This window comes from Homalodisca vitripennis, chromosome 4 (assembly GCF_021130785.1).
Source record: "Homalodisca vitripennis isolate AUS2020 chromosome 4, UT_GWSS_2.1, whole genome shotgun sequence".
Taxonomy (NCBI): domain Eukaryota; kingdom Metazoa; phylum Arthropoda; class Insecta; order Hemiptera; family Cicadellidae; genus Homalodisca; species Homalodisca vitripennis.
The window spans coordinates 149,506,090-149,522,525 of NC_060210.1; the positions used below are offsets into that span (position 1 = coordinate 149,506,090).

Sequence of the window (16,436 nt, forward strand, 5' to 3'; positions counted from 1 at the left end):
TCATATTTGGAATTAAAAACATTAATTTTTTTACTGAAAATAATTTCAAATCTTCTATCTATATATATAAAAGAAAGTCGTGTTAGTTACACTATTTATAAGTCAAGAACGGCTGAACCGATTTGGCTGAAAATTGGTAGGAAGGTAGCTAAGAACTGGGAGAAGAACATAGGATACTTTTTATCCCGTTCCCGATTCAGGATTCCGCCCCACTGGTCTCTAAAAGTTCAGAAATACCCGTAAGAAATGCATTGCAGCAAACATATGTTATTAAGTGAAAGAGCCTTTTCAAATTTAATCAGCTGTTCTTTGTAAACATATATAATGCGACAAAAGAAATTTATATGGTTATAATATAATTTAATTACTATTTTAAATTTCTTTACACTTATAGTTTGAAAGCATAGAGTAAGCTTAAGAGAAACAGCAAATTTTGTTTCAACTGTTTCTGCAATCACTGTTAAACGTAGACTTTACTATCCAGATAATACAATTCAAATTTGACGTAAAAATTCACCTTTAACTGCAATATTTATCTAATATAAACCATGCTCATGCTTGATCAGAAGAGCAATGCAGATATCAAAATTACTATCTTACGTTGGCTACAAATATAAAGAATGTTATAAAACCAACCTTAGTTGTTTTTTTTTTTGACAGAAGTATGGTTCTCAAAACTCCGTGTGTACATATTCTCTCGATCGAGACAACAAAGCAAGCTCAATCATGGCATCGGAGATATAACTAATTTAATCCAGAAGTGATACACGCGCAAAGCTTAAAATAAAAACCATACGCAATTTCGCTTAACATCTGAAGCTCATAATCATTAGACTGTAATAATATGTACCTAAGATATGCCTATTTTCGTTTCAAAATTACATTGACCGCCATCATTTATTACATTGAATTCCGCGCTAATGAATTCCGACTTTTTGACTCCTGTCCACGATGGTCTAATATAGTTCAATTGTATACAAAAATCATAGAATATTGGAGAAAAATTCCAGTTATTTCACAGGTGCATATTGAGACTGTTTTAAAATTTAAATCTTAAATATATCATGAGCTTGGAGTATCTGTCAGTGACTATTTACCTCAGAAGGGTAATAACGACGTTTAAAAGAAATATGCTCTCCTACGTCCCAATTTTTCTGTAGAAAATCGCGTGCGAAGCCGTGGGTAACAGCTAGTTAAATATAAATAGAACAAACTATAAATCTTTTAAAAACCAACAAAAAAGGAAATAACTGAGCCAACGATTATAGTAAATAACCAACTAGTAACAAAAACTACCAAAATAATATGATCTCAATAAAATCCTCCAGATATAGAAAAAATCTCTGAGAATTATGATAAGACTAAAAATAAATGATTCTGTGAAAGAATAAAAGAATATTTTAAGGAATTCAACATTTTAACCGTATACAGACAATATATAATGGATACAGTGTGTCTAAATTTAATAACTTAAATTCTGATATTACCAATGTAATTCATTTGAATAACACACAATATAAAAATTACATTTTAATACCTTGCCATAAGCAAACACACATTGGATCTAAATTTCTTAAATCCATTCTACTTGCTATCAAATAAGAAATAGAACATAAAATATTTAAAAGAAAGATTAAAGCATACTTGCCCACAGATGCCCTAGAGCATTTGGTCTCTGGAATTCTCTCTGCTTTTGAGGGCGGAAGTCTTGCCCAGATTACTGCTTGTGATCTGAGCAGGGCTTTTGATTGTATAGATCACAATATATTTTTGGGTAAGTTGGAGTACTATGGTATCTGTGGTGTTCACCTAAATTTTTTTCAAATCTTACCTGAAAGGCAGTTTGTTGATGTAGGTGGTAAGAAATCAAATTGTTTCGAGGTCATTTTTGGGGTGCCTCAAGGGTCTGTGCTGGGGCCTCCCTTTTTATAGTTGTTATTAATGACTTGGAAACTAATATCATTGCCTCATCAACCATCATGTTTGCAGATGACACTACTTTTTTAAGAGTGCATTCAGATGAAAACCTCTTAAAATTAAATTTTGACGACACTCTTGAAAGGGCCTACTCCTGGTTTAGTGCAAACAGCCTTCTTTTAAATAACGATAAAACCCAGAACCTACTTTGTAGCCTTAAAAACAATAATCATAGTTTAATAGAAAATAGTAACGTAAAAATCCTCGGTGTAATATTGATAATTCATTGTCTTGGGTATCACATGTAGAATCTGTTTGTATTAGATTATCCAGAGTTATATTTTTGTTAAGATCCCTTATGAGCAATGTTCCAGAGAATTATGTGAGAACAGCTTACTTTGGATTCTTTCAGTCTGTGATAAACTATGGCCTAATTCTATGGGGAAATAGCTGTCATGTTAATAGGATGTTAGTTTTACAGAAAAGAGCTGTAAGAATAATGAATAAGGCAACTTTCAAAGAACATTGTAAACCATTATTTATTAAATGTAAAATTTTGACTGTGATAAACTTGTATATTTATGTATGTTTATTGTATATGAAGAAGAATTTTAATTTAGGTTTAGTTGTACATAGATCTGATGTACCTTACATAATCACAATACCAGAAATCAACTCCAGTTAGATGTGCCATACAGTAGGTTAAGTAAATGTAAACATAGCTTTTATGTTGTAAGTCTGAAAATATTTAACAAGTTTCACAATGAAAGTAAACTCTTAGATTTCAAACTATTTAAGTTAAAATGTTACAATTGGTTTAAATAAATGTTTTAGCCTTAGATCTGTAAATTTGTAAATGTTAATCCATGTTAACTTTGTGCAATTTTAAATCCTTATAACTTTTTGTAAATGTTTTAATTTTTAATCAAAATACTGTACTGTTTTGTATCTCATCAATCTATGTTGATGGCCATTGACGTTGTCTATTGCATGTACTGTATGTGTTTTGCTTACAGACAATAAAGGTTTATGACTTATGCCTTGATGGACAAGGCTTTATATTAATTAGATAAATATTTTGATTTGCAAATCAGGTAGTTTTGTTAAAAATTTATTTTATATTAGTGTTTTTTAGTTAGTTTAAACTAATGCTATTCAAATAAAGATTTTTTGACTTAAACTTATATACTGCTGACCTCCCAGAAAATGAACGTACTCAGATTGCACCTTTCGTAGATGATACTGCTGTTTTGTAAGTCCATAAAGATCATGTTTGAGAATCTCTTTACTTACAGCAGAGTTTAGATGTTATCACAAATTGGTTTAAGAAGTAGGGAACCAAAATTAACTAAAATAATCAGTTCACATAACATTTAGATTAAATAAAAGTTCTTGTTGTCCAGTTATATTAAATAACGTTGTTTTACCCGAAGTAACTGAAATAAATTATCTAGATATGCACTTACGACGGGGCTTACATGAAAATCCCACACTTGGACAAAGAGATAGCAGTTAATTGTAAAAGCAAATGAAATGAATTGGCTACTCTGATTTAAATCAAACTTAGTTTTAAGAATGAGTTAGTATTGTATAAAACTATAATACAACGTCTATGGATATATGGTGTGCAGTTATGGGGCACAGCAACGAATTCAAATTTGATGATACCTCACGGTATCAATCAAAATATTGTTCAGAAGAATTGCAAAAGCACCTTGGTATGTATCCAATAAACAAATCATCAAATTTAGTCTAAATTATCTTTCAAAATTAGAACACACAAACTACCTTGTGGCAAATCTACTTGATAATTCTACAAATGTATATAGATTTCACCCATCTGCTATCCTGGAACTACGTTTTAGGTTCTTTAATTAATTATGTTAGTGTTAACAATGGTTAATATCTAACTCAGTTTTAATTTTTAATGTGTTTCTGTATATAATATTTACTTATTGTTCTTCTTAAATTGTTCAGATTGTAAATAAATAATTTTTGTTAAAAAAATATTGTGTGTTTTCATTTACCAAGGACTCTTTTAAAAATGATAATCACATGCTTTTCTGAACGATTTCTGTTGAACTGCTAAATTAATATAAGAATGTTTTTTTAGCTACTTATATTTACTGTACTCGTACTGTGATTGCACTTGTAATATTAGGCACTGTGATACAACTAGTGCCTGCAATGCCCATGACACCATAGGTAACAGTCTGGTATGTCACCAACAGTAATCTTCAGGATAACAACACAAAGACAACAAATTCAGAGGAAAAATTATTTATTGGAATCTCATTCGCAATAGCACTTAGTTGCATGATAAAAATGTATAAATACTACTTTGAAAACAATTAGTTTATTGACATAAATTAAGAGAACACTCCTAATTTATATTTAAAAGAAACATTAATATTGGTTTAAAATTTAGATGAAATTAAGACCAAAAAACAATTAATTAAATGATTGGTAACAGAATCTTATCAGCTAAATATCAATAAGTTTATACAAAACCTACTCTTGACTGATTATTTAACACTGTACATAACATAACAACTTAAGTACATTTTAGGTTTACATGGAATGTGACAAAGGAATGGGGATTGCTCTCTATACATTGTATTGTATATGCTCTCTTAATAAACACAATATTTTAAGATTTTCAGCAAGTTACAGATTGTTATTATTTTTGGTATGAATTGAAATATTAATACAACAACTTTAGCAAAAAAGTAAGTGTAATCTTAAGTGATGATATGCTAATTATGAAGTTGCAATTAATATAATCAAGATCTCAAATTACTTATTAAAATCCAATATTTTGTTTAGGTGAAGTGAGGACTATACTATATTGCAAGTTTGTAACCAGTACATAACTTTTACAGTATAGAATGACTGGAATATTAATTATCTGAAATTAGACAATAAAAAATCCAAGTTAAAATTATTGTTATTTGATTTTGTAGAATATATCTTTCAACTTCCTAGTATAACAAATTATCTCGGGGTTAGGCAAAAAGGATGGACATAAAATGTATATGTTGTACAACTTGACGACAAAATACTATGAATATATTTAAAGAACCAGAAAACAAAATAATATTGTCTTATATGTGATGGTATATTAGTAAGTTTGATGACCAAAAAGTTTCCTAGATATGGTACAAAAAGCAGTAGCAGTAGTAGTACAAAATCTACATTTTAAATTGAGCGATTGGTTTAGTGTAATCATGTCACTAGCATTAAATCCTTAAAAAATAAATGTTGTTTCATGAAGTAAGCACGTGAAAATTATTATTAAATACTATTAGTATAAAAGTAAAAAACATATAAATGCAAATTAAAAATTAAATCCAAATAGTTAATTCTTTTAGACATTTAATAAATAACAATTCAAACAAAGAAATATCTGATAAAAATATTAAATGCATTGCAATTCTATACAAAAGGCATTATCATCACATTAAAAAAAGGTTATACAGGAAGTTTTCAAATTATATGTAATTATGTTTTAGGATCGATAAAGCACTTTTTATTTGTACAGTGGTGTATCCTAAAATGGGCTAATTTTGAGCAACAACTCTCTTAAATAATAAAAAGTATTGTTTTTTTTTAATTACATTAGACTTGCTGATCCTTGTTAACCCAAAAATGTAGTTAGTCTGAAACACTTTTAACAAAAAAATAAAACAACATTATTTAAAGCTCAATGAAAAATAATAATATTTTGCAATCAAAATAACCACTCTATAACAAAACATGCAAACAAACTGAAAAACGATTTAAAAACAAATAAAACAACAAAATGTCCATACACAAACCAGGTTACTTTGAAAATTTAATATCAATAATATAAATACTTAGAATTTTTAATAATGTGAACTAGAGACGAATAAATGTTTGGAATGAGATAAAATTTGCATTTAAAAGCTATAAGATATCTCAATTACAGGTCAAAACAAATTTTATTCTCAATCAATATTTAAAAAAAATTAATTCAGACAAACATATTTTAATTATTTTTGCAGACTAACCTTGTGCCAGCATTAAAATATAAAAATCAAAATGATTAAAATGACTGTCTATATACAACAAACCAGTTGTTAAGGACAGGACACTGTCTATATCTAGTCAATGCACTTACAACTGTTAAAACAAGTATGTGTGTATTGAAAACTTTAAAATAAAAAGATTATTTATTATATGAAATAAGCTTCTTACAATATTGTTTCTAATTATACACACAATAATAATAATAAAAATTTTATTTCTGATAATAAAGTAAAAAAAAAACAAATTAAATAAGACTTCAATATTGACTGGGATTATAAACAATTAAGTACATTAGTACCTTTATAAGACTTTTAGGATTTTTGTGTAAATAGACTTTAAAAAAGATTGAATTAAATATTAACATTTTAAAAGTAAATAAAAAGAACTTGCTTCATTCCTTAGGAGATTTTATTTTATCTAAAAAAAAATAAACTGTACTAATAAATATTTAAATATTTTAACAAGTAAGCCATGACTGGCAGATTATGCACTTTGATACAAGAGCTATGCACTATACAAGCTAATACAGAATAAGATAAGTATAAACAAGTAACAAATATGGTTTCCTCAAAAATTCAATGAAATCGGCCTATAATAATATGCTGACAATAAAATGTTTAAATGTATAATTTATTAATCTATTTAATTTCAGATATCATTATACTTACGTCACTAAATCTATAATATCTAAAGAAACATTGTCTATTAAACAGTAATATCAAATAGTAAGTATAGATGCCTTTAAAATTTTGACTAATACTGACTGGTTCCTAAAATTCAAGGGAACATAGTTACGAACATTCAATAAAATGTTTCAAACTGCATAACTTACATGTAGAGGAATGGTTTATATAATGCAATTAAATTCAGTTACTCTTTAGAGGACACTAAAAACTCAGTAACCACTGTTATATTAAAAACAATCCTCAAATATAGGGACAAATTTTTGTATAAATATAACCTATTAAGATGAAATATTTTATAGGCGTTGATAGACATGTGGATAGGGGATAGTTTTAACAATATCAGGAATAGTGTTTAAACAATATTTAAAGAATGTAATAAAGACATTTAAAATAATTCATATAAAGTTATTAAAGTATTGTGTCTCTGTTTGACAAACCTTACGGTGAAATAATAAATAACCTATGTTTATTTAAATTCGTTATACAAATATTTTAGAGATATGATTGGTGATAATCTTAATCTATAAGTATCATTTTTGTTGTTTTAAACAAAATAAATTACTATAAATCAATATAAATACAAGGATAACCTTGAATAGTTATTGTCTTTTTATATTACAGTTATCAATCTCTACGTAGTTTATACAAACAAGCATATTTAGATCATACTTAAAAGGTATTACATTACTTTATTGACAAGAATTAAAGAATTATAAAAAATGTGATTAAACAAGTGATGTTATGCTACAAAAGTTTACAATATTGTCGATATGTATAAAACTTGCACATTAGTGAAGTCAAGTAAGGCAACAGTATCGGAGCTGTGGACGGAATAATCTACGTTTACATACCCTGCTAAAACAATAATATACAAAAACTTACAACTATACATAGAAATTAATGTCAATATAAACATTTTCTGATACCAGTGACACACAGTAAAAATAGTAACAATAAAGTTTAAAAATAAATAGTTAAACTAAACACTAACTGTTAAAATTATATTGTTTCAAAATGGAATTAATTTGACGTCTTTTAAATAACTGTCTTCTTTAACCGTGCAAAGTTTTCTAAGGTACAATTTTACAACAATCACACAATCATCAAACAAGCAACACATTACAAGTAAAAAATTAAATAAAATCATTCAGTCACTCACTATTAATACCAAATTCATGTACATATTATCAAAAATATTTGACACAATTATTTGATTGCGTGGCCAGTGACCATACCCGTACGCATGTCTGTATGTACACTCACTCACTCTCACTACAGTAAAACTATACACATGTACAAGGATCACGACTGGCATCTGAATACAGTAAGTACAACATATCACAGCCAAAGATGATCTTGTCATCTCGTATTGAGTTCAATTAGTATTTAATACTACATAAAAATATACATCATAGCTGTCAATTACTAAAATCATACACATATCAGGAGAAATAACTTGTCTAAATGCGATAATTTTGTTAATACAACCAATAAGATTATTATTGTCAATTTTTAAAATAAAATATTAAATTTTTCAATGTTGAAATATTTGTGGTAATACTGATTTGACAAAAAGTAATAAAAACTAGAAGGTAAGCTGCCATAATAGACTACAACAAATGACTAAAGCCATACATGGTGGAGTGTTTAAGTACAAAATTATAAAGATGTATGAACAGAATAATACTCTAAGATTAAACCGAGACGATGCGAGTCTGATCCTGAAGCAACAGAGAAGCGTTAGATGAGTCGTTCTTCAGGGGGTGGTTTCATGACGTTGTCAAGCTCCACCCGGGGATTGCAATACTCCTGGCTGCTGGGACTGTAGGTGCCTCGAGTTGCCCGCTTTTTCCGAGCCATCATCAGGAACACGGACAGACTGATACTGGCTGCGATAAGCAGGATGGCCACTATAGGCACAACAATCAGTGCGATGTCAGCCACATTGCTGGCTCCAAAATGTGATTGCTACAACACAAAATGCAGAAATATGAAGTTGAAGTTTGTATACTACTCTGAGAATCTTGGTTTAATATAGAATAAGCCTAGGAACATTATATTAATTACATTTAACCCTTTAACCGCCTTGTTCCTGGATTTACGGCAATACCCGAGTGCCGCGCTTACTTACATGCTAAGACCTCCAGTGCCAATTATTTTTCTCAAGTTTAGGAGTTTTTGACATAGCATGTTAAATACATTATTTAAATGAAGAATCTTGGAGCATTGGATAAAAGTTTAATTTATTATCACTGCTAAATAAATACAAAATTTTCCATTTATTTATTTATTTTTTCTATTGCAAGGCCTTTTGAAACGTTATTTAAAGTTTAATAAATAGAGTAAACAATTAAAATGTTTTACATATATCTGAAATAATGTCAATTTGTAAAATAATTACATCATATTACCACTATCATACAACTATCTACAAAGAGCATTGGAAAACACTTTGTAAAATATCAATGTAACCATGTACAATCATCCAAGTAGTTTGAGTAATATACACTAAATTCACCACCAACTGGACAGCTATCTTCTAGACATTTAAAAATAATGGAAAACCAAATAACACAATATAACAGCTGATACAACAAAATAAAACAGCTTATAAAATTAAAAGGAGTATACTAGGGCGTGGCAGTTGTTCACAAAACTATAGTTGCACGATATATCTCGGGCATAGCGGTTAAAGGATTAATAAAAACTAAAATCATATCTAGAATACAACAATTTTATATTTAATTCTTAAAATTATTTACGGAATAATTCAAAGGACTTGATGAAAATTCTGGATGACATTGATATCATCTTACTTCAAGGTGAAACTAAACTAAATTAATTTTCGAATGATATAAATAGTACTTCTCCCTCCATATGACCAACCTTGGAAGTAGAAGTCAAACAGACCCAAGCGCCCCTGTTTGGTTGTGTATAGTGAGGGACAGAGGAGTCCTTAGCAACATCATCATACGTAAGTAGTTGTTTTTATTCTTAGAGCTCCATCTCTTTGGCTCAAAGTACAGTGAATGAATCTCCTGTGTTAATGTAGTACACTCTTCTGGGGAATTGTGTTAGCCGAGCCACCACAAGTGATAAGTCATGTTAGAATTCCTTGCATAGTCTTAACTTACCTGCTTGGTATTGTGGTTTTCATTTGTTTTTATTCCACCCACAATGTTGTATGAAGTATGTGTTTGTGTTTTTGTTGTTTAACTTTTCTAATATTAACTTTGGCATTTTTATCGAAATCTTTCATTATTGTTTGTTTACTTAACTTTATGTTTTAAGATTCCTTCAAGATCAGCTGTTTGTGCCAAATTCACACTTACAATTTTTTAATTAAATTGGTCATACTTTTCTTACTGCAAATGACTAAAAACCCCAAATATTTTAAGTAAGGTTAGTAAATTAACAAGGAAGTACTGTTCAGCTAATAATGATAGAAAGCTGACCTCTGTGCAGTTGATGCCCTGGTAGCCAGGAGGACAGACACATTTGTAGCTGGCAGATAGTGTACATGTTGGCTCACAGGTGCCTTCATTCTGACAGGGGTTCGATATCTGTCCCACATAATAATAACATATTATAATTCATCTAATCATGATTTTAAACTTTTTAGAATTTAGTAACAATTTTCACTAACTAATAAAGATTATAAATACTGGTGGCGAGAGAAAAGAAGAAACCTGGCCCGTGCCGGCGCACAGCTGTGTACTAGTGTGTTGCCGCGCGGTAATTTCAGGCGCTTCGCCCCACAGCCAACCCTGCGAATTGTTTATCCTAGCAATGGAGTTATTTGTTTTCAGTAATGTGGCATTACTGCAGAGTGTGACTCATCTTAGACGCGCCCATTATTTCAGTCTTGTTAATTTCAACATTACTAACAGTAAGTTTTTTTGTGTTATCTTCCGAACATGCTTACCATTGGAGGATTAAACTGTGTTCTCTCTGTTTCATATTCAACAATTTACAACTTTAGTAAAATATAATTATTTTCTTTTGACGTGGTATTTGTAAAATTGTTGTTAGTAGTTGTTATCTTAACAATAAAACAACCTTCAATTTCAGCAATTCATTCTTTTAACACATTCAAGTCTACGCTCGAGCCAGACGCGAGCGCCATTGTTTAAACCCCCGGCCGGTGCTCGAGCGTGACTCGAGCACAGCTTTGCCGATTGATATACGGAGTTGCTCGAGTGATATTCGAGTGCCGTCTGCTGCATTAGAAAGCCAGCTTTAATGGTTAGTTCAGAAAAATTCCGCTAGGCACTACTACGTCATACCCGCTCGAGGCTTTTGTTTATCCACTGACGTGGCCTGGCGCGTCGTCAGTCTGTCTACGACAACAATCATTTTTTTAGCATTTGAAATTTTTTTGGCAATTAAAATAATTATTTGTAAATATGTATATAGTAAATGCCTTTAAAAAAATTGAAATTACTTGTTTTATTTATTCAAAAGTTAGTTTTCAAGTAACACAAGACATGCGGGAGTTTTTATTTTTCTTCAAAAAATGTAAGTTTTTAAATAAAAAAAAAAAATTAATTAGATTTTATAGGAATATAGTTTTACATATCAATTTAAAGAGGAAAGATAGAACTTTCAAGAAAATATAATATCTTATACATAATATTTAACAGTTTTCTAAAAAAAAAATCTGAAAACCAATTAATTTATGCAGACCAGGCTATAAAAACAGCAAATAGCGAGCCAGACTCCAATGTGTTAATTATTGTTTCTTTACAACCACTGTAAAGCCTAATTATTAGAGTTTATTACAAACATAAATTTTGCTCAATTTTAATTGATCAAAACAGTACCGTCATTTAAATTATCTTATAAAACATAACAATTAGACCGCAAATCAATCAAAACAGTGAAACAATAATGGGATTACGAAACAAGGCGCGGCAACATACTAGTAGTAGCGCCTGCAATTTTCAGATAGGCCAGAATCCAGGTCTCTTCTTTTCTCTCGCCATCAGTAAATAAAATAACATATGTAATGATATACCCCGAAACAATCTATCAAAATGTTTAGTACAGCAAAAAACTAACGTATCCAGACACCTATATGAACAAATAAAAAAATACAATATGAACATGTTTTACTAATAATTTCCAGTAAAACTTTCACTTTAATATTTTAATTTCAAACAACTATCTATCATGCAGAATTTGGCTATCCAAAATCTATGAAATACGACTTAAATTTCTAAATAAATAACTTATCAGATACTGACACATGGGTTTGTAGCATTGCAGTAGGTACCACAAGTGGTGTCACTGCAGAGACATAAAAAGCTGCCAAGGGTATTCTCACATGTCCCGTCCCCACAGGGACTGTAGCTGCATTCATCAATGTCCACCTCACACAGTCGCCCTTGGAACCCTGCCACAGAACAGTAGAGTATCAGTTAGGGTGTCACAGTTTTGTAGTATTGCAGTAGGTACCACAAGTGGTGTCACTGCAGAGGCATACAAAGCTGCCAAGAGTGTTCTCACATGTCCCGTCACCAAAGGGACTGTAGCTGCATTCATCAATGTCCACCTCACACAGTCCCCCTTGGAACCCTGCCACAGAACAGTAGTATATCAGTCAGGACTTTATATTGCAGTTTGGTACCATTGCAGAAAGTATAAAAAGTGCCACTGCAGAAACAAATGCAGCCAAGGTTATTCTCATCATAATGTATGTGCAGTTCAATCATAGCGTAGACAGGATTTACATTTTTCTGAGTAACGGTCCTGAGTAAAATACCAATGAAAAAAGTCACACTTAATGGTGGTTAAATAGAGACATTCTACTCACTCGTCTTAGGACAAATCGAAGCCAACAGGCCACTAGCAAATCAATACGCATGATGCACCGGTTTGACCATTAGTTAATACTTCTAATTAACCCCCTAATGGTTTGTGACATAATATTATGTTCATAGCGATTGGGTAAAAGTGTTCTACTGACATAATATTACACATTGTTATATAGTTACAGTTTTATTCTGTTGTCTACCGTAATATTGCGCAAGAAGCACTTCTATTTACCAGATCAAGATCTCTACCCATAAAGCGAGGAGTACCTCAGGGGTCAGTATTATTTATACTGTTTACAAATGACTTGACTGAATAACTTGAAACTTCATGCACAACTTCTTTGGTCTTCTGTCATGAGTGTTTGCACCTTGATGAGTTCGCTGTAGTCACACAGTGCAGACAGCTACCACGTATTGTTGCATGTCACCTTTCCTGAAGTATTTTTTTGTTTTATTTCTAGTGTTTACTGTACCATGGAAATATACAATGCACAAATATATGGCTTGTTTAAGTGATAATACTAACATGGATAGTGTAAATAACTTAGTGGAGGATATATAAAATTATAAAAATATAACAATAAATATCAATCAATAACAAGACACTAAAAAAATCTTTTTTGGCATAAAACAGTATATATCTAAACTCTACAAACCTTTCTCTGTAAAATAACAGCTAAAAGATTCAGCAAACAACATAGTTTAAGGTAGAAAAAGAAAACCATTAAGGGATTAAAACATATCCGCTCATGAGTGCATACAGTGAAAACCTATTACTCATCGCTAACTAAGCCTACTCACTAAATAATGAATTTCGGTTCTCTCCATAATTTGGCTTCTCAAGGTAGGTACAGTTCAAGTCAAAATAGGTTATATAGACTGTTTAATTTAAGTAAATTTTAATGTAATTTTTGTGTCTGTACACAATGTAATGTAAACTTGTTCACAATAGAAATCACTGTTTATCTTTGCTTATCATTAACCAAGTGACATGTGAATTGGCTTAACAAACTGACTTCAATGAAAGCAACAATAAATAGCCAAATTCATGAAGGCCACCCTACATTATGTGGGGAAAACTCGGTTGCTCTGCCATACTTTGAGATGTGTCTGAAACATTATTGTGAAACCTGATGAGACAATGAGAACAATTCTTCATCTAGATTATACTTGATTTTGAAGTTTAGGTATCTCTGATGCCAAAACGATGAAAAGAGTTTGTTTTTTACTTCTTTACGGGCAATGTTTTTTGTTCTTTTCAGACGGACGTGAACTCCAGATTACAGGAGTTAAGTCTTTGACAGTACCAAATTTCAGACACTGCACTAAGTAGGAAGTGAAATGGAGCTGAACTCAATTCGCATTGAACTAACCCTTTCCACCTACGTGATCAGTAATGTAAAATACCAAGGCATTAATGATTCAAGGAAAATATCCAGCACAAACATTGGGACTATTAAATAGACTCCGATATCAGACCATCTACATAGTTATTTATTAATATGAATGAGGAAAAGAAATGATAAAACACTCAAAAATACTAATTAGCAGATATTCTGAGAAAAATATTTAAAAAATAGATACGTTTCGTAATATAACTTAAATTTAGTGAGAGATCTTTTGTAAAGCATTATTACTTTAGCTCCTCTTAATTGATCCAAGGAAAATATCCAGTTATTTATGATTCAAGGAAAATACCCAATGTTAATAAATACCTGGGTAGTTTAAAATTGTTATTACAAATCCTGACAGAGTAAGTAATTAAACTTTGAGAGATGTACACAAATTCATCATTCAGAGATGTTTCAAAACTATTACGTTTGTAAAATTAACAAAATTCAAAATTGGGACTTAGATTTTAGGTTAAAAGATTAGGAAAAAATATAAAAGAGACTTGACCTGTCAAAAATAAATAGTTATGAACAATTTGCAAACATTGAGATAAAAATGAGATAAATTCACTCATGGCATACACATAGGCCTACAACAGGTTTAAGAGCTGGCTGTAATGAAATTACTTTGAACTTTACTTCATAAGAACAATGATAAGTTTGTTAAACTTCAAACACTTTAATGCTTTTGCATTTGGTCATACATTCAGGCGATGTCTTGTTTTAAAGACATAATTATAGCCTCGGCTATTACTATGAAGCCTTAACACTGTACTTCTATAATAATGTTTAACAACTATCTAAAATGTGAGAATTTAATACTCAAAAGTGAGTTTAGGTATCTATACATATTCTAATACAAAACTATAATTTCAAAAAAAAAAAAAAATAAAATAAAAAAAAAACAATAAAGATCACATGAGCTAATAGAGGCAACTCAGAACTTATAATTTTATTAAACTTACATGTTACATATATCACACTTACATATAACAATGCTGAATAATCCTATAGGTAAATTCATTATTTAACGCGGGTTACCATACATTATCACAAAGTGGACACCTGCAATGAACCATGTGACCTTACTGATTATAGACAGTGACGTGTTTAAAGTGTTGATAAAACCACTCAAGCCTTCAGACTGGAATGCTTGGCAGTAGGAGGCAGATAATCCCCACCTTATCATTAAACCACACAGCCCATACAAAGATAGAAAATAAACACAATCACAGATAGTTTTAGAACTGACTAGACACCCAGATACCTCTTTAAAAAAATAAAGAATGCCAGAAATAGTCTAAAAATGGAGTTTCAATTATATATACCTCACTCATATATTAGGTAATGTTTAAGATTTACTTTGTTCCTATTTAACCTTATGAACTCTGGACCAAAATATTGTTGGCGGGAAAAAAACATATCAAAACCAGTTGACTTAAAAACTATCCCTGGAGGTGAAACAGCATATTATTGCATGTTTACCACAAACAATATGTATTTATTTATACATTTTTTCAATCTGTTTATGACTGGTGTAAAATAAAAAGGTAATGTTTTAGATTTTTACCCACAAAGAGTTAATATTTTTAAGAGAAATTGAGGGTGTTGAAATACTAAAGTGAGTTACCGGTGCCAGTGCAGTTGCAAGAGAATGTGGCTATGCCGTCAATGCAGGAGCCATTGTTGAGACAGGGGTTGGACTTGCACTCATCGATGTCAATCTCACAGTAGCGACCTTCGAACCCGTTGTCACACTGACAGAAGGGGGGCTACAACATTAAATAACATAATATTACAACAGATCATAAATAAAACGAACTAGTTAGTTATTTGTATATAATTAATTTTTGCACTTAATTAACAGGTTATATACCTTAGGAGCCTTATTTACTTTCTCCTTAATTTAAGTTTACATGTCTTTAATAATTTACAGTTAAATTTCTTAATCTTATAATTAATAGCAAGCTTTCTTAGGTTTTTATGATTTGGTTTTATATGTAAAAGGCAGCCTGGAAAGTGTTAAATGCAAAAGTCATTGTATTTTTTTATTGCACAATAAAAGGAGTAAATAATTTATTACTAGTATCTTTTATGAAATTTGCTCATGATTTAGAATATGTTTTGCTTATAAAATATAAATATTATTTGTTGGATAAATTGTGATAAAATAATAACTAACATCATCTCAAACAGATGAATCTGGAAATTAATTTAAATACATAACTAATGTTGTTTAATTAAATGCAGTAAGTAGCCTTGAAACATTTTCATTGCATGTAATTACATGACTGAATCCAAGATAACAGCTTAATTATAGGATAGTAAATAATATCATTATGTTATAATTGGCTTAGTCTTGAAACAAGTAATTACGATGTTTTGTGCTAAACATCATTTGATATATAGTTACTGTTAATATAGTTATTTAATTAATTTACAACAACTTTATTAATATTCCATATGTTCAGAACTGTATTTTGTATATTTGGGAGAATGAATTCATTGTTACTGCTACAGAATGACCTAAGCAGCAATCATGTAAACAATCTCAAAAGATTTTGTATTGCTATCTA

At 30.3% G+C, this 16,436-nt stretch overlaps 1 protein-coding gene across 1 annotated transcript in view; it reads right to left on the reverse strand.

Moving 5' to 3' along the window:
* Window positions 1-4,181: 4,181 nt before the first annotated feature.
* The window catches only part of LOC124361226 (protein crumbs), a 34,202-nt gene continuing 21,947 nt past the window's right edge, over window positions 4,182-16,436 (reverse strand). Inside the window, exons 17-20 of the mRNA XM_046815268.1 lie at window positions 15,491-15,632; window positions 11,900-12,048; window positions 10,109-10,216; window positions 4,182-8,621 (exon numbers count right to left, since the gene is read on the reverse strand). Of these exons, the coding sequence (XP_046671224.1) occupies window positions 8,394-8,621; window positions 10,109-10,216; window positions 11,900-12,048; window positions 15,491-15,632 (627 nt within the window). The 3' untranslated portion in view covers window positions 4,182-8,393. The remainder of the gene's footprint in view (window positions 8,622-10,108; window positions 10,217-11,899; window positions 12,049-15,490; window positions 15,633-16,436) is intronic.